At 36.9% G+C, this 18,583-nt stretch overlaps 1 protein-coding gene across 1 annotated transcript in view; it reads left to right on the forward strand.

Annotated features, from left to right (window-relative positions):
* The window catches only part of LOC100780371 (cation-chloride cotransporter 1), a 33,130-nt gene extending 23,372 nt beyond the window's left edge, over positions 1-9,758 (forward strand). Inside the window, exons 10-13 of the mRNA XM_003533787.5 lie at positions 4,078-4,272; positions 4,877-5,277; positions 6,857-7,018; positions 8,500-9,758. Coding sequence (XP_003533835.1) covers positions 4,078-4,272; positions 4,877-5,277; positions 6,857-7,018; positions 8,500-9,596 — 1,855 coding nt within the window. The 3' untranslated portion in view covers positions 9,597-9,758. The remainder of the gene's footprint in view (positions 1-4,077; positions 4,273-4,876; positions 5,278-6,856; positions 7,019-8,499) is intronic.
* Positions 9,759-18,583: the final 8,825 nt, after the last annotated feature.

Raw genomic sequence — 18,583 nt, forward strand, 5'->3', positions numbered from 1 at the left:
AGTGATTTTAGCCCTTAGCAAAATTGGGCAATGATCTGAGAAATTCCTGTCCAAGGTGAAGCTAGTGCTGTCTGGCCATTTATGTAGCCATTGATGGGATACAAGGATCCTGTCTAGTTTGCTTTTAGCAGCCCCGTTTGGTTTGAACCACGTGAAACTCCTCCCTACATTAGGTGTTTCTACAAAGTCTAGGTCTGCTATCCATTCATTAAAATCATTGATGCTGCTGGCTTCCACACCCCTTTGGGACACACCTACTCTTTCAGAATGGTGCCTAATGCTGTTAAAATCGCCCAGGAAGCAGCACTATCCTTGAGGGTCCTGATATCTCAGTTGCTTAAGAGAGTCCCATAATTCCCGCTTATTATGACTATCACAAGGGGAATATATGTTTGCTATATATGCTTTCTGGTTTTCCTGGATGCAGGTTCGTTGCAGCAGAATAAAGCCTCCCCCCCTTACCCTTTGGTCCACTTTGAAAGTTTGTTCATTCCAAATGCAGAGTAATCCGCCAGCTGTATTTATTGCTGGCTGGAAGTCCCATCCAAACTCTATCACCCCACAGTAACTGGCACAAAACATTATCAATTTGCTCCTTTTTTGTTTCTTTTTTTTTTATCAGCCAAAATAAATATATAATTATATTAAATGAGTACCAGAGGTACTAAAAAGGTACAGTAATAAGATTACAATTGTGACCTATTTGAAATCAGCCCACTGTTTGGTCCACCCTAGGATGGGGCACAAAGCAGGCCCTATCACAAACAGACTCCTTTTTTGTTTCTTGAATGCGTAAGTAACATATCCGCTTTGTGTTTTCTGATCAACCTTCTAATTGCAGCCCATTTGACTCCTCTCCATAGCCCTCTAACATTGTAGGATACAATATTCATGATGAGGTGTTGCTGTCTCCCAAATCCTTAGTCTCCTTGCTGTCCTTGTCCTCCATATCGATGAGTTTGTTGATGATTATACTCTGATCTGAATCGCTAGTCACCCCCATAATTTTTGCTAGTTCCCATTGTGCTGCAGCCTCTTCATACTGGCCTCTGTTGGATCCATGAGTAATTGCTGTCGGTGTAGCCGTGCCCGATGTGGATTCCAGGTGTGTATGTGTATGTGGATTGATGTCTCCCATACTGTCTTGTTTTCCATTTAGGTGATCTTTCTTTTGTCTGCACCCCCTCGATCTCACATAGACCTTCCACTCACTTTCAATCTGAGTTGTTTGATATGATGAGCTAGCCTTGTTCAGTTTTGGGCTAGTGATCGTGTTCTGTTCAGAAGCTGCTGTTGGTGTAGCTGTGCCCGATATGGGTTCCAGATAATTAAGAGGGATGATATCATTGAAAGTTTGTTGCTTGTCACTTTGTTGGGCTGTTTTTTGTGTGCACCCCTTGGGTGTATCAAATACATGTAGCCCATTTCCATTCACGGCTGTTTGGTATGATGTACTAGGCTTGTCAAGTTCTGGGTTAATGGCTGAGTTGTTTTTTGAGGGGCCCACATCAGTCCTTGACCCAGCTTTAGTAAAAGGTTTGTCACAAGTCGCAGTTGGAGTCAGAGGGAGCACGCTGGGAATTTCGGGATGGGTTGGGCTGTCAAAGGAGTTATGTGGCATGAACGGGGTGGTGTGGATAGTAATGCCAACTCTGGGTCTGGCCCAATATCCCTGGCTTTGGATATGCATGCCAATTTTGAAAGCTTAATTGACCCGTTGGTGGTTTGTTGGTCAAAATCCCTCTGTCCTTCTTTTGACATAACTATTTCCTTTCTTGTGTATCCTGTGCGCTCCTCTGTGGCTGACACCTTCTCTCTGCTCCCCTACTCTTCTTTGTTGCTTCGCATGTACCATCCTCACCGATACAGGGCTCTGTATCTCTCTTCTTCGAGTTCTGCTGCTTTCCTCTTTCGGCGTTTGTTTGCACACACTTGTCAGTACTGGGTAGGTGAGTCTGTGCATATGGTGTAATACCTAGCGGGTTTTCCATGGCCCTATGATCGTCGGGTAAAAGCGACGTCTGGTGGCTATCGTCAACAGCGTTTTGCTTCCCGCCGAGGCTGACTCTCCCGGTCTGGAAATCAGGGGCTGTCTCCGGCACTTCAAACATTGTTCTGATGTCACTATCCTCGGACTCAATCTCTTCCGATGAGTCCGTAGCACTGCGGCCTGGCAAGGTCCTCATCCTGATATCAGTGCACCCTTCCTCGACGATGTACACTTTGTGTATCTCCCCACCGATATGAACTGCGACTGAGTGGTGGATCATAGGTCTCCTTGGAGTTTTGATAAGGATTCTGGCTCTGTCTAGCCTTCTCCGCTCGTCCACGTCGTCATCTACTTCGATGAGGTCTTCGACTGTGGCCACGATTTTTCGGATATTCTCAATGTCCCACACTTCTAAAGGTATACCCCAGCATTGTGCCCATATCAACCCTGTCCTGGCCTCATCGACGGGTTCAACTTTTCTAACGTGTGGAACGGAGATGTACCATTTTGGAATTCCTCTGTAATAATCTCCTCTGCTTTAGAGTCCGAGAGCTCGAGGAGGAGGATCATGTCATCACCGATGTATTTCGGCGCAACGTCGATCCCTAGTTCCCATGGTAAGTCCTCCTCAATTCTTTCTAAAGCCCCCAATTTTTTTAAACGGCCCACCCAAGCGCCTGTGTACCATTTACGCTCCGTTGTTGGCACTTTGAGGTGGAGTGAGGATTGGGACTCGTCGAAACTGGATTGTGGGGGTTGTAGGCGCCTCTTGTGTCCGTCGGCCATTTTGGTATTGGAAACCGCCTTCGCATATGACATAGGCAAGTTCCTGTAGTGCGTTGCCGTATATCGCGCAGCTGCCATTTGAGTATTTTGGCCATCCATTTGAGTCCTGGTTTTGGCTGTGTGCTCCTCGGATGTGATTCTTCTTCTCCCATACTTTGGGGCATTGACATGCATCTTCAGTCCTCCTACCACGATGTTGTCTAGCTGACTCTCTAGCTTACGTTCGTCAGATACCCCTTTAAACCTTACAAAACCGTAACGTCTGCCACGTTTGTTTCTATGTTTGGGGATGAAAATCTCCCTAACGTCCCCCCATTTCTTGAAGTGGGACCATAGCTCCTGCTCTGTTGTGTGCTCCGTGAATCTTGTGAAGTAAAACGTTGTGATATCAGCTTTGTCCCGCCAATTTCCGATTCTGGTGTCGGTGTAGCTTGTTCTGGGATCCTTTCTCACTGCCTCACGTTCTCTTTGTCTACCCCTCCCTCTTCTCACGGTGGTCCATTCGCTCTCCCTCGATCTCACCCTCTCTCTCTCTCATGGTCTCTTTTATGCTTACTGATGCATATGAAAGCATGGTTTGACAACTTATCTCTGAAACTCATACAAGTATATGAATCATGAATACGATTGTAGAACACAAATATGAGTTAAATGGCTAGTAACTTCAATTTTTGACAAACTCATGCAACTTCAATGAATCTCTAATAAAATTGGTAATCTCTCTATTCTACTTGTCAGTTTACAAGCCTGGATTTTACATGGTTTTGCCTTCAAAATATCCAGTTTTGGTTGATGTTTTGCTGCATGTATAGGATTGGTAAAGCTAATTATATGTTTTCATATTTATTTTTGTTCTGTTTTGTTAAGCTACAAACAATGTATGTGTTGGGCTAATATTATATGGTGAATGGATCAAATGTGGAGTTATGCTTGTACGTTATTGCTTTTATTTGCTTTATTATGGAGTTTTAATGTTGAATATTAATTATGGACGTTCTATTTAATTCTGTCTTGGTACAATGATGTTTTTAAACAACATTTTGAAACATGGAAACTCTCAAGAGTTTATCGTTTGCATTTTCTTGGTCTTTGTGAGTTCAACTAAACATTCAAGTTTGAGAACCTTGGGTGAAAGAGTTTGGGAAAGAATTTCACCTCCTTAAAATATTTTAGCCTTGGTGTCTGTATAATTTAAAACCATTCTCGATTAAAGCATGTCCCCAAGGGACCATTTTGTTGAAAAATTTGCTAGTTTATGATGTTTCATATTTTTTAACTGTAATTTTCCTTTTTCCCCCCAGTTCATTGGTAGGCCTCTTTTTCCCTGCTGTAACGGGAATAATGGCAGGCTCTAATCGATCATCCTCTCTGAGAGATACTCAGCGATCAATTCCTGTTGGAACTTTAGCTGCAACTCTTACAACTACTTTTCTGTATCTTGTTTCTTTGATGTTATTTGGCGCTGTTGCCACCAGAGAGAAGCTTTTAACTGACAGGTAATTTTTGGTTAAAAAGTTCATAAAGCTTTTCTTGATATAAAAAAGAATTTGTAGTGCATAATTATGTACAGTTTATTTTCTTAGTTATTGTAATTAGGATTAACATCCTCAATTTCCCTCTTACCATTCTTGTGTACAGATATGTAGCCTATAAATACCTAGGTTAGCATTCATTTTCTTGTCCATATATACGTTGTACTCACTGCTGTAAATTATCAGAAAATAGTAATATCATTCAAGTTCTCTTTTTTCAAGTTAATTTATTGAAGAACCTGAGAAAAACTGAATAGGAAGATCAGGAATCCTCCTAACAACAGAAAAGGATACTGAAAACAAGATACAAGGATCCAGCTCAAAAGACCCACTCTCTCTGAATGTGCACCAAATAAACCCTTTTTTATTATGTTACCTTTTTCTTTATGGTTTGAAGTATTTTGTGTCAAGAAGTCCATGTTCTCCATGCTAATATGTATCTGATCCTGGTTTGAATTCGAACATTCACTGTTTCTTTTTTCTTTGGGAGGAGGGCATCTTTATAATTTTGGATACTGATAGAATTTCTGTTCACTGGTTTTAAGTCTGATTTCTAGCTTTTATGCAGGCTACTTACAGCTACAATTGCCTGGCCTTTTCCTTCATTAATTAAAATTGGAATTATTCTTTCAACTATGGGTGCTGCTCTTCAGAGCCTGACTGGTGCCCCACGTCTGCTTGCAGCAATAGCCAATGATGATATTTTACCTATTTTGAACTACTTTAAAGTTGGAGATGCCAGTGAACCACATGTTGCTACCTTTTTTACTGCTTTCTTATGCATTGGGTGTGTCGTTATTGGGAATCTGGATCTTATCACTCCAACTGTAACTATGTTTTTCCTTCTATGTTACACTGGTGTCAACTTATCCTGCTTCCTTCTCGATCTTCTAGATGCCCCTAGTTGGCGTCCTCGGTGGAAATTTCACCATTGGAGTCTGTCCCTTGTGGGAGCATTACTTTGCATAGGTATGCTGTCTCCCTATGTTTTTCTTCCCATTGATTTACTTATCAATTGTTTCTTATTATATTCAGTCTTGTGACATCTTTGTGATTTAGATTTGGCTTGTTCTTCTATCTGTTGTGGAAAGGCTACACCTTGGATGATTGAAATTCTTTTTATGTAAACATAATAAATAGAAATGTAGCTATAGATGTGAGAGATAGTGCACTCCTATGTTGTTCGTGGTGGTGCAGCACGGAGCGGCCCCTTAGTGCGACGTGAATCACTGAAACTTTGTTGTGGAGTGTTTTAAAGGAGCAGTGGTCGCAGCCGCAATTGCAGTGATGTGGCGCGATTGTGGTCCCCGTTGTGGTTTCTCTATTCCGATTTTTTATTTGGAATGAAAACCCAAAAATGCCCTCACTATTTCAGCGTTAGTGAGTGTTATTCTGTAATTTTTACGCTTTATTTTTGTTTGGGTTTTTAGCTTCTGAAAACAGAAGCTTTTCGAACAAAAGCTTGTGGCGGCAGAGAACACTAACAGACGAATCTGCTTTTGTGCCCTAACTCCGACACACAACCTTCTTCTCTGGTGACATTCACTTTCCGGTGACTGGTGGCCCTTGTTGAGGTTTCCTTTTTGAGTCATTCTTTCCTTGTTCCTATTTCGTTTCTTCTCTCTTGTTTTCCTTTCCTTTTTTTTTTTTTCAATTTTTCCCTTCTCTTATTATTATTATTTGTTTTTTTATTCTCTCTTGCTCTTTTTTTTCTTCTCCCTTTTTATTGCTTGCTGACAGCAGCAATATTTTTTTTCCTTTTTGGGTGTTTTTACTCTGCATGGTGCCTTGCAAAACCATGGCACCTGCTTTTAAGCCCTTTGTTTCCTTGACTTTCTATTTAATGTTTTGTTTAAGGTACAATTAGTTTTTATTATTAATTATGACGAGTCATGAATTTTGAGCTTTATGTATGTGTGTGTATGTATGTATGTATGCATGCATGCATGTATGTTAGTTAGAATAGCGGTCATTCCACCATTCACTATCCCGTTATCCCCTGTAATGACGGTATTGACAACTAAGGTGCACTCTAGACTCCAACAGTGAAATACCATCATGTATGACACTATGGGTGTTTTTTTTTTTTTTTTGTCTGGTAATGCTATGGATGTGTTTGAAAGAGCTTAATTGAGTTTGTCAAAATCGCAGTTTTGAACTTTCTGATTAAAATGTGTTGAGATTGTTTCAAGCTGTAAGTAGAATGTTTATTCAACAGATTGAACTTGATTCCCAGACCAACAAAGTCTTGTCGGTTCATATAAACTTCCTTTTCAGCTTCATCACAAATTGCAGTTATAATATGCAGTTGTAGACTTGTAGTTGCCAAAGTGAAGAGAGCAATATACGGAAAATCTTTTAAAATACATCATTTTTTCTCACAAATACTACAATTTAGCATTGTGGCGTGTCTGTGAGGAAGGAAGTTTTGAGAATCTATACATAGTTTGCTATTGTTCATTTGATGCTTACTACTGTGGTACTGCTGCTGTGTGAGTGTTATATTGAAACTTGATTTTGTGGTGATCCTTACCTTTTACCTATGCAGTGATCATGTTCCTAATCTCTTGGTCATTCACTGTGGTGTCTTTGCTCCTTGCAAGCCTCATATATAAGTACGTGAGCATTCAAGGAAAGGCTGGGGACTGGGGAGATGGTTTCAAAAGTGCTTATTTCCAACTAGCACTTCGTAGCCTTCGGTCCCTAGGAGGTAAGTATCATTCAAATTTAATCATCTACTCTTCTCAAGTAAATACAATACAAAATAGAGTAATATTGCTGATTTTGGCAACTATATATGATTGAATGGTCAAGAACTCAAGATAGATTTGGTTGATCCACTTCTATGTCTTGTCAGAGGTCCCCACCACCTACAAACATAGCTATTTGTTCTGATGATGTATCATTCCTGCTAGCTTAGAAAAATCGTTACAGTTGATTGAGACAATTTCATGTCCTTGCACTCGGTTGGCAATTCAACCTGATCACTAAATTTCTGTTTTATTGGATGATTTCAAAGTGAACTAAAATATTTTTGACCAAGTTTCCACATTGTAGAACACCTTTTTTAGTTCTAAGTTTGTGTTTAATTTTATATAATGAATTATCTTGTATAGAAATGCTCTTAATATTGATGTTTAGGCTTGAAAATTTGCATGTAATATTAGGTATATGTGCAATTTTTTTCATTTTTATGGAAAACAATCCTACTCCCCATGAAAAGACTGGATTTAGTATTTAGAATTATCTGTACTTTTGAGAATTTAAAACTTTTTGAACTTCTGATCTCTGAATTATAGATGCAACCTGCATTCCTCATGGGATTATGGGGGAAAAGAAATCATGGGTTTAAATTTCTCTTGATTCTTTTGTTGAGATTTTCAATACAAGATGTGAATAAATTCTAGAAGCCAACTTCATTTGCATTTGAGGCTCATCATAGTTGGAAGCTCAAACTGATTAGTGAACCAGTTGTCCAATTAAAGTTTCTCATTGAATGCATCAACCCCAAGAGAAGAGAAAAGAAATGTGATCATACCAATTTGTAACCCAGTTGTCCAATTGAAGTTTCTCATTGAATGCATCAACCCCAGGAGAAGAGAAAAGAAATGTGATCATTTAGAAGTAATTTTAATCGAAAACAAATATTTAAAATGGAAATTTCAAAGATAATATTTAACAGAAATCCTTGACATATTTGGGACAAATATTCATTTTGATCGTATTTCTGGTATCTTTTATGAATCCTAAAATGTTTTCCGAATTAACACTTTATTCATTACAATTTGCTTGATTATAAATTTCAATCATAGGCACTTCTAAGTTCAACTCTTTATGACAAATATTCATTTTGATCATATTTCTGGTATCTTTATGAATCCTAAAATGTTTTTCAAATTAACCTTTTATTCATTACACTTCTAAGTTCAAACAATTGCTGTTGCTTTTTTTAATATTTCACGTATGCCAAGTAATCTAATTTATCATCTACAGTTATTGTTATATCATTACCATTCAGAGTGAGAATCTGATAATTCATATGATAAAATTGTTCACTGGTCTACTGTTTTAAAAGTATCAATAAAAATGTTTTCATACTCGGAGCTTTATAGCATTATGCTTCCCATTTTTTTTTCTCCATTATTGCAAATTTAGGTTGCTCTTGTAAGTTATTTCCATTCATTTTTTCAGCAAGCCAAGTGCACCCGAAGAATTGGTATCCAATTCCACTTGTATTTTGCCGACCCTGGGGCAAACTGCCAGAAAATGTTCCCTGTCATCCCAAACTTGCAGATTTTGCTAACTGTATGAAGAAGAAAGGTCGAGGAATGTCCATATTTGTCTCTATACTAGATGGGGATTACCATGAATGTGCTGAAGATGCCAAGACTGCTTGCAAACAACTTAGCACCTACATAGATTACAAAAATTGTGAAGGTGTGGCTGAGATAGTTGTTGCCCCTAACATGTCTGAAGGCTTCCGTGGCATAATTCAGACAATGGGCCTTGGCAATCTCAAGCCGAACATTGTGGTGATGCGTTACCCAGAAATTTGGCGGAGGGAAAACTTGATAGAAATCCCTGCTACCTTTGTTGGGATAATTAATGATTGCATTGTTGCAAACAAGGCTGTGGTTATAGTTAAGGGTCTTGATGAGTGGCCAAATGAGTACCAGAGGCAGTATGGCACAATTGATTTGTATTGGATTGTAAGAGATGGTGGTCTCATGCTGCTTCTTTCTCAGCTCCTTCTTACCAAGGAGAGCTTTGAGAATTGCAAGATTCAGGTCTTTTGTATCGCAGAAGACGATGCAGATGCTGAGGGGCTGAAAGCTGATGTGAAAAAATTCCTTTACGATCTTCGGATGCAAGCGGAAGTCTTTGTCATAACAATGAAATGGGATGCACAGATGGATGGTGGTGGCGGGTCCCCGGCACAAGATGAGTCAATGGATGCATTTACTAGTGCTCAACAAAGAATTGATAATTACTTAACCCAAATGAAGGCGACAGCAGAGAGAGAAGGTACTCCTCTAATGGCAGATGGCAAGCCCGTGGTTGTGAATGAGAAGCAGGTTGAGAAGTTTCTTTATACGACGCTTAAGCTCAATTCGACAATTTTGAGATACTCGAGAATGGCTGCTGTTGTGTTGGTGAGTCTTCCTCCACCTCCAGTGAGCCACCCAGCATATTTCTATATGGAGTACATGGATCTGTTGCTGGAGAAAATACCAAGGATTTTGATTGTAAGAGGATATCGTAAAGACGTTGTAACTCTATTTACATAGTTTTTAAGTGGATTCTAGGACACTAATCACATTTCTCCCTCACTGTTTATATTTTTGTAGCTTAAGTGCTAGTGGTTCATTCTTTGTACCAATTTTCATGCGCAAGAGGGTCTTTTGTATCCACCAGATTTTATAGGAAAATATGAAATTATTTTCAATTTATAATTTCGTTGTAATTAATTTCGTATCAGATGACAAATAATGCCTATTTAACATTTGGAACGGCTTGAAAATAATTCCACACTTGGCATCTCAATTTACCCGACGGTTATGTCTTTGTATGAAGGTGAAATGTTATCTATATACTGCATGGGCGAAAGTCTTTTATGAATAAAGTAGCACAAGAATAATTAACGAGAAAACGGTCTCGAAAACCCTACGCTGGGGATTTTGTTTTGTTTTGTTTTTTTTTAATAGTTTGTGTATTGTTTTGTGAATTTATTTTCATTCAGGAGCTTTGTCCAATTGTGTTTGTGCATGAATAACTATCATACAGGAGCTTTATTTTCATACTTTCGGAAAAGATGTAAATATTTATTCTATAATTTATTATAAAGAAAAATGACATGGAGGGTAAGCAAGTAATGATGCAGCTATGAAATCAAACGAAAAGTGCTCACAATTCACATTAACTGCAAATAGTGATTCACTTGCCTCTGTTCCATCAAACGAATAATGATTCACTTGCTCACAATTCACGTTTTGTTTTATTGGATAAATAATTAAATTCGTTCTTAAAAATATGATTTTGTGACAAATTGATTCTGATGAATTAAAAATATAAATTTAGTATTTTAATGTATAAAAGGTGCAAAAAATTAGTTATATTATTAAATGTGTGAGATCATTTTATCATTCAGTTATAATACTAAAAAATTAATTTGATTATAAATAATTTTTTAAGAATTAATTTGACATTAAGTTATAAAATTTAAAAATTAATGTCATTAAATTTTTTCAGGACCAATTTGTTGTATTTTTTAATTTTTACATATTTATAGATTAAATTTAAACTTTTAATCTTTTAAGAATAAATTTATTAACTATTTACTCTTTCAAATTTAAGTATTTATCCTTTATTAAATCATCCTGCGCCTCAATATTTGGTTAGACGTGTTTGTTGTATAATAGATTAACATTTAATCTGAGATTATTAAAATAAAAAATACAATAATAGGATAAAACGGAGTGAAGGAGTAAGTTAACGGCTGAGTTGCAGAATACATCTCGTGTCTTCCGACTTCCCCCCTCTTATGTTGTTTAGTTCATTTAACTTAATATTGTTAAGTGTCCCCATTCCTATGTTAAAATATCTAGTAAATTACATTATCTTTCCTTGATTAAAATATACAATTTAGTTTATTTAGTTTAATATAGCTAAATAATACTTATCATAAGATTTCAATTAAAATGTATGGTACAATATTTTTAATTTACTAAACTAACATTCACTTACTAGATATTTAAAGAAAATAATTAAAAACAAAATTTTATAATATATATATATATATATATATATATATATATATATATATATATATGTGTGTGTGTGTGTGTTAATTTGTATATAATAAATTAAATTTGCAACAGTTATATTTTATTTAATAATAGGTTTTTAATATAAATAGATTCATTTAAAAATTTGTACATTCAATATACATATATGATATGTTAGCAATTTATCTATTAAATTCAATAAATATGTTAACTTTAATAAATATAATATATAGAAATAATATTAAAATTAATTATATAATATATAGTTAATAAATATAATAATTAATAATATATAAGAATACTTCAATTTATTTGAAATATTATAAAAATATCATAAAAATTATTGTATTAATAAAATCAATTAAATACTACTTTAATTACTTTTGTTTAATTTTATTTTACTTTTACATACCTACATATACATATACATATTGTTGGACAAGTGATCTCAGAAATTTTAAGAAGGGGGAGTTGAATTAAGATTTCGTTGACTATTCTTAATTCAAAATTTCCCTTACTTAGATATTCCCTAGATTCAATTATTTCTTTAATTATAAGTTACTCGAATAATAAACAAGGAGAAGTAACTTTAAAGAAATATAAAGACAACAAAAAGTAAAAGAGATTAAGGGAAGAGAGAATGCAAAACCGAATTTATACTGATTTGGTCACAACCCATGCCTATGTTCAGTCCTCAAACAAATTTCACTTTAGCGTTTTCACTAACCTTGTAAAATTCTTTTACAAGCAATGAACCACAAAGGACTTCCCTCCTTTGTGTTCAGTGTTTACACCAAGAGGCAATCCCACCTCTTGCCATTAACCCCAAAGGACGTTACTCCTTTGTGTCCAGTGATTACACCAAAAAGCAAATTTCACTTCTTACAATGAACCCCAAAGGACGTTACTCCTTTGTGTCCAGTGATTCAATCAAGTAGACCGTCTCTTGAAAACTTTTACAACCAAGAGTCGATCTCTTGAAAAACTTTTTGTAAGAATGGAGGAGAGGAAGAAAATAGAATTGCACAAGTTTTTGCCCAATAAACTTTTCTTGACAAAACAAATGTTGAACAAAAACTCTTAGAAATATTTTGAGAAATTGATTATTTGAAATTCGTGCCATGATCACATATTTATAGCCATTTGATGGCTCTTGAAGAAGCCATGTTAAAAGTTGTGACTATTGACAATCTCTTCAAAACCAATCATTTTAAAAAGTTGTGACTCTTGACAATTTCTTCAAAACCAGTCACTTTAAAAGTTATGACTCTTGACAATTTCTTCAAAATTAGTCACTGGTAATCGATTACACAGTTTATTTTATCAAAGGTTGTGACTCTGCATGTTGAGGTTTGAAATCCAACGTTCAGAATCACTTGTAATGGATTACAAATATTGTGTAATCGATTACACTATTTTAAAAATATTTTTGAACGTTACAGGACAATGACAATCGATTACATGCCCATGGTAATCGATTACTACTTTGTAAATCAGTTATAAAACTGTTTTGGGCTTTTGGTAATCGATTACTACCTTATGGTAATCGATGACCAAAGAGTAAAAACTCTGGTAAAAGATATTTCTTGAAAAATTCTCTTGGACAATTTTGTGTTGTTCAATCTTTTCTTTGAAAAATTCTTTTTAACTTACCTTAATGCTTTTCTTGAGGTTTTTGCATATCTTGAATCTTCTCTTGAATCTTCACTTGAATCTTCTTGATTCTTTAATCTTGTTTGAATGAATCTTTAATAATTTTTGACATCATCATAATACTCTTGGAAGCTTTGCTTCTAAATATGTTGTTGAATATCTTTTGGGGTTTCTAAATTAGATTTGTATGCATCATTACTAAATATTTTTTCCTTGTTTTAGAAGTTAGCAGACATAGACTAGACTAGGCTGTCACATAGACTAGGCTAGGCTGTCTTTTCCCCATTTCTCTCTCTTATGCCTTGTACTCTATAAATTGTAAGCTAAAACATGAATATAGAGAGTCATGTGAGTGAAATTTCCTCACACTTAAATTCAAGTTGGTATCAGAGCGGGTTCCGGCCATCACCGTCTGCCGCCACCTCTGGCCACCGTCTGCCACTGCCGACCGCCGCACTCCGGCCGCCGGAATCTCGCCGGAATTTTTTTTTGGGGTCAAAATGGCTACTTTTGGTCCTGTTTTTTCATTTTCTGGAACCCCAACCATTGCAATTGCCAAGCTCAACTAGAAAAATTATTTGTCGTGGTCTGCTTCAGTTGAGTTGTGGTTTCTTGGTCAAGGGTACCATGACCACCTAGAGAAAAATGTCAATGCTGTTCCAAATGACAAGAAACCTGAATGGGAGAAGGTAGATTATCAACTATGTGTTGTTCTATGGCAATCGGTCGAGTCAGATGTTTTGGAAATTCTCAGATCTTTTAAAACATGCCATCTTTTTTGGAAGAAGGCCCAAGAGATCTTCGCCAACGATTTTCAAAGACTATTTGATGCGATTGTGAAAGTTACAGCTCTCAAGCAATCTAACCATGACATGATTGCACATATGGGTAAAGCTCAGGCAGCAGTAGAAGAGCTAAGAAGGTTTCTTGTGGCTGATTCGTTGGAAGAGGTGAATAGGAAACTGGACAAGTTCTACATGGTCCTTATCTTGAGGAGTCTACACTCAGATTTTGATCATGTACGTGATCAGGTCGTAGCTGGAGATCAAGTCCCATCGATGAATTCTCTTATTACTAGGCTTCTCCGTGTACCTCATGCGTTGAAGGATGAAAATCTCACTGATGCTGTGGAAACATCAGCCATGGTGGCACCTCGTGGGAGAGGGGGAGGCTGTAACAGTAGAGGAGGCCGCAATGGAAGAAGTGGACGTCCGCAATGCACATATTGTAAGAGGATGGGCCACACTCAAGAAAATTGTTACTCTTTGCATGGCTTCCCTGACAAAGTGGCACAGGTATCCAAGTCAGAAAAATCTGAGTCTAAGTTTTCTGATGAGGAATACCAAGAGTATTTGAAGCTCAAGTCCGAGAAATCCAGCAATCAAGCATCATCTTCATTAGTACCATGTTTCTCAACAGCATGTGTTTCTCAATCAATCGGAAGTCCTAGCCCTTGGATACTTGACTCAGGTGCCTCTGATCATATCTCTGGTAAAAAGTCCTCCTTTTCATCTATTTTCTTTCCAAAGATTCCTCACCTTGTTACTGTAGCCAATGGGTCCAAAGTTGCGTCTCAAGGAAGTGGTCAAGTATCATTATGTCCTTCATTGAAATTAAATTCTGTATTATTTGTTCCTCAGTGTCCATATAATCTAATCTCATTAAGTCAGTTGACTCACTCATTAAATTGTTCAGTAACCTTTACCGCTAATTCCTTTGTTATTTAGGAACATGGGACGGGTCGACTGATTGGAGAAGGACGTGAATCACGAGGACTGTATTATTTAGAATCCAGCTCTCCGATATCCTGTTTTGCATCCTCAAAACCCAAACTTTTGCATGATCGTCTGGGTCACCCAAGTTTATCCAAGCTGAAAATAATGGTTCCTAGTCTTAAAAACCTTCAAGTCTTAGACTGTGAGTCTTGTCAACTAGGAAAACATGTTAGGTCATCATTTCCTCAAACTGTACAAAGATGTGATTCAGCTTTTTCTACCATTCATTCTGATATTTGGGGACCAAGTCGTGTTACATCTTTTGGTTTTCGATATTTTGTAACCTTCATTGATGAATTCTCCAGATGTACTTGGGTTTATTTAATGAAAGATAGATCTGAACTTTTGCCCATATTTAAGTCGTTTTGCAATGAGATTGAAAATCAATTTGGAAAAACAATCAAGATTTTCAGAAGTGATAATGCAAAAGAATATTTCTCTCATGATCTTTCCTCTTTTTTATCCTCAAAAGGTATCCTACACCAGTCCACATGTCCTCATACACCTCAACAAAATGGCATAGCTGAAAGGAAAAATTGTCACCTTCTTGAAACTGCTCGTTCCCTAATGTTAAATTCGAATGTTCCTACACATCACTGGGGAGACGCAGTGCTTACTGCGTGCTTCTTAATTAATCGGATGCCTTCTTCTTCTCTTGAAAACGGAATTCCTCACTCAATTATCTTTTCTCATGACCCATTGTTTCATGTCTCTCCTAGAGTATTTGGTTGTACTTGTTTTGTCCATGATCTTTCCCCTGATTTAGACAAACTTTCAGCTAAGTCAGTAAAATGTGTCTTTTTGGGTTATTCGCGTCTTCAAAAGGGTTACAAATGCTACTCTCCAATCACAAGACGATATTATATGTCTGCAGATGTAACCTTCTTTGAAGACACACCTTTCTTCTCATCCTCTGTAGATCATTCTTCTTCTCTCCAGGAAGTACTGCCAATTCCTTGTCCTCTAGGTAACTCCGACCAAAATGTCAATGAAGTTCCATCTTCTCTACCAAATTCAATTGAAGTTGTCTCTCCACCTCTGCTTACATATCATCACAGGACACGACCAACTGATTCTACAGTACCTGAAGCCTCCCCTCGTGATTCTCATCCTTCTCCAACTAGTCCTCCAACCATGGATCCTGCTTCCTCACCTGTCTCTCATCACTCTGAGTCAGCCTGGCCCATTGCCATCCGAAAAGGTACTCGATTCACTCGCAACCCTCATCCTATTTATAATTTTTTGAGTTACCATCGCTTGTCTCCTTCATATTCTTCCTTTGTTTTCTCTTTATCCTCACATCATGTTCCTTCTAATGTTCATGAGGCACTTAGTCATCCTGGATGGCGACAGGCTATGATTGATGAAATGCAGGCCCTTGAAAATAATGGTACTTGGGAACTTGTTCCTCTTCCACCTGGCAAGAAGACTGTGGGTTGTAGATGGGTCTATGCAGTTAAAGTTGGGCCTGATGGTGAGGTTGATCGGCTTAAGGCTCGATTGGTAGCTAAAGGCTATACTCAGATTTATGGCCTTGATTATTGTGACACCTTTTCTCCTGTGGCTAAAATCACCACTGTTCGTCTGTTTCTTGCTATGGCAGCCATGCGTCATTGGGCTCTTCATCAGCTTGACATTAAGAATGTTTTCCTCCATGGTGATCTTGAGGAGGAGATTTATATGGAGCAACCTCCTGGGTTTGTTGCTCAGGGGGAGTATGGTCTTGTTTGTAAGCTGCGTCGATTTCTCTATGGGTTGAAGCAATCCCCTCGGGCTTGGTTTGGTAAATTCAGTCATATTGTTCAACTTTTTGGGTTGAAACGAAGTGAGGCTAATCATTCTGTTTTTTTATTGTCATTCATCCCCTGGGAAATGTGTTTATTTGATAGTATACGTTGATGATATAATGATTACATGGAATGATGCTACTAAGATTGTTAAGCTAAAGGAGCACTTATTCAGTCATTTCCAGACCAAAGACCTGGGATATTTGAAGTACTTCCTTGGTATTGAGGTGGCTCAGTCAGGAGATAGTGTTGTGATCTCTCAGAGGAAGTATGCCCTTGACATTTTGGAGGAAACAGGCTTGCAGAATTGTAGACCTGTTGATAGCCCTATGGATCCAAATCTGAAGCTCCTGGCAGATCAGAGTGAAATGTGTCCTGATCCCGAGAGATATAAAAGACTTGTGGGAAAACTCATTTATCTCACCATTACAAGACCTGATATTGCCTTTGCTGTTGGAGTGGTGAGCCAATTTATGCAAAATCCTTGTGTTGATCATTGGAATGTTGTTATGCGTATTCTTAGATACATTAAGAAAGCTCCAGGACAAGGATTACTTTATGAAGACAAAGGTAATACACAAGTATCTGGGTATTGTGATGCAGATTGGGCTGGTTGTCCTATGGATAGGAGATCCACATCCAGATATTGTGTTTCCATTGGAGGGAATGCTATCTCTTGGAAGAGCAAGAAGCAAACTGTTGTTGCCCGGTCCAGTACAGAGGCTGAATATAGATCTATGGCCATGGCTACATGTGAACTTATGTGGATCAAACAACTACTTCAAGAATTGAGATTCTGTGAAGTTGGGCAGATGAAGTTATATTGTGATAACCAAGCCGCTCTCCATATTGCTTCAAATCCTGTCTTTCATGAGAGAACCAAACACATAGAAATTGAATGTCATTTCATTCGGGAGAAGCTATTGTCCAAAGAAATTATCACTGAGTTCATTAGCTCTAATGATCAGCCAACAAATATTTTGACTAAGTCATTGCGAGGACCTAGGATTCAGTCTATTTGTTCCAAGCTTGGTGCATATGATCTATATGCTCCAGCTTGAGGGGGAGTGTTGAATATCTTTTGGGGTTTCTAAATTAGATTTGTATGCATCATTACTAAATATTTTTTCCTTGTTTTAGAAGTTAGCAGACATAGACTAGACTAGGCTGTCACATAGACTAGGCTAGGCTGTCTTTTCCCCCTTTCTCTCTCTTATGCCTTGTACTCTATAAATTGTAAGCTGAAACATGAATATAGAGAGTCATGTGAGTGAAATTTCCTCACACTTAAATTCAAGTTATGTATATAGAGAGATAGATAGAGAAAACATGAAATAATTATATATATATATATATATATATATATATATATATATATATATATATATATATATATATATAATGAGAAATGAGAAATGAGAAGAATTATTTTTCACGTCACTCATAAAAGTATTTAATTATTTCATATAGTATTACTAATATAAGAGGAAAAGTGTCGAATGTTTTAATTGAATAATTGCAAGCAACATAATTTGTCTATAATAACTCATTTATTAATAATGCATAGTAACTTATCTACGATAACTTATCTATAAATTGCATTAAATAAAATGTCATTTAGTGCATAGCAACGTAATTTATCTACATAACTCATCTATAAATAATAATGCAACATACCAATATTGTACTTTGCCAAAACGAAATTTAAGAATCAAAGCTTGCATTTGTGTTGTTTAAAATGGCAGATTCAACCATCAAGGTTTTTGGCATAGTTTTCTTCCTTGTCCTCATTTCTCAAGGTAATGTTTCCTTCCAATGTATAAATAATATGTATATATATTGTTATTCATAACTTCTTCCATGCATCATGATGTCAGGCTATAGCCAATGCTTTGTAAGTGATATCTCCGTAAGACAATCTAAAACAGGAGTTATTGTGGAGGGAAAACAAGAATGGAGTGTGATTATAACCAACAAATGTCCATGTCCTCAAAAGAATGTGATCTTGAATTGTAAAGGATTTAACTCCATTGAACGCATAAATCCTTCACTTTTGACGGTCTCAAGTGATTTATGTCTTCTTAATGCTGGTCAACCTATCTATAAGAATGTTATCAAGTTCAAATATGTTTGGGATCATCAATTTCCATTAAATCCCATTTCTTCAGTGATATTTTGTTCTTAAATGTACAACAAAGGGATTTGAACCTTGATGCCATTTGTTGTAGCTTGATTTACAAGCATTATAATTCTTGAATAAAACATTGATTAAGGT

This window comes from Glycine max, chromosome 9 (genome assembly GCF_000004515.6).
Source record: "Glycine max cultivar Williams 82 chromosome 9, Glycine_max_v4.0, whole genome shotgun sequence".
NCBI lineage: Eukaryota > Viridiplantae > Streptophyta > Magnoliopsida > Fabales > Fabaceae > Glycine > Glycine max.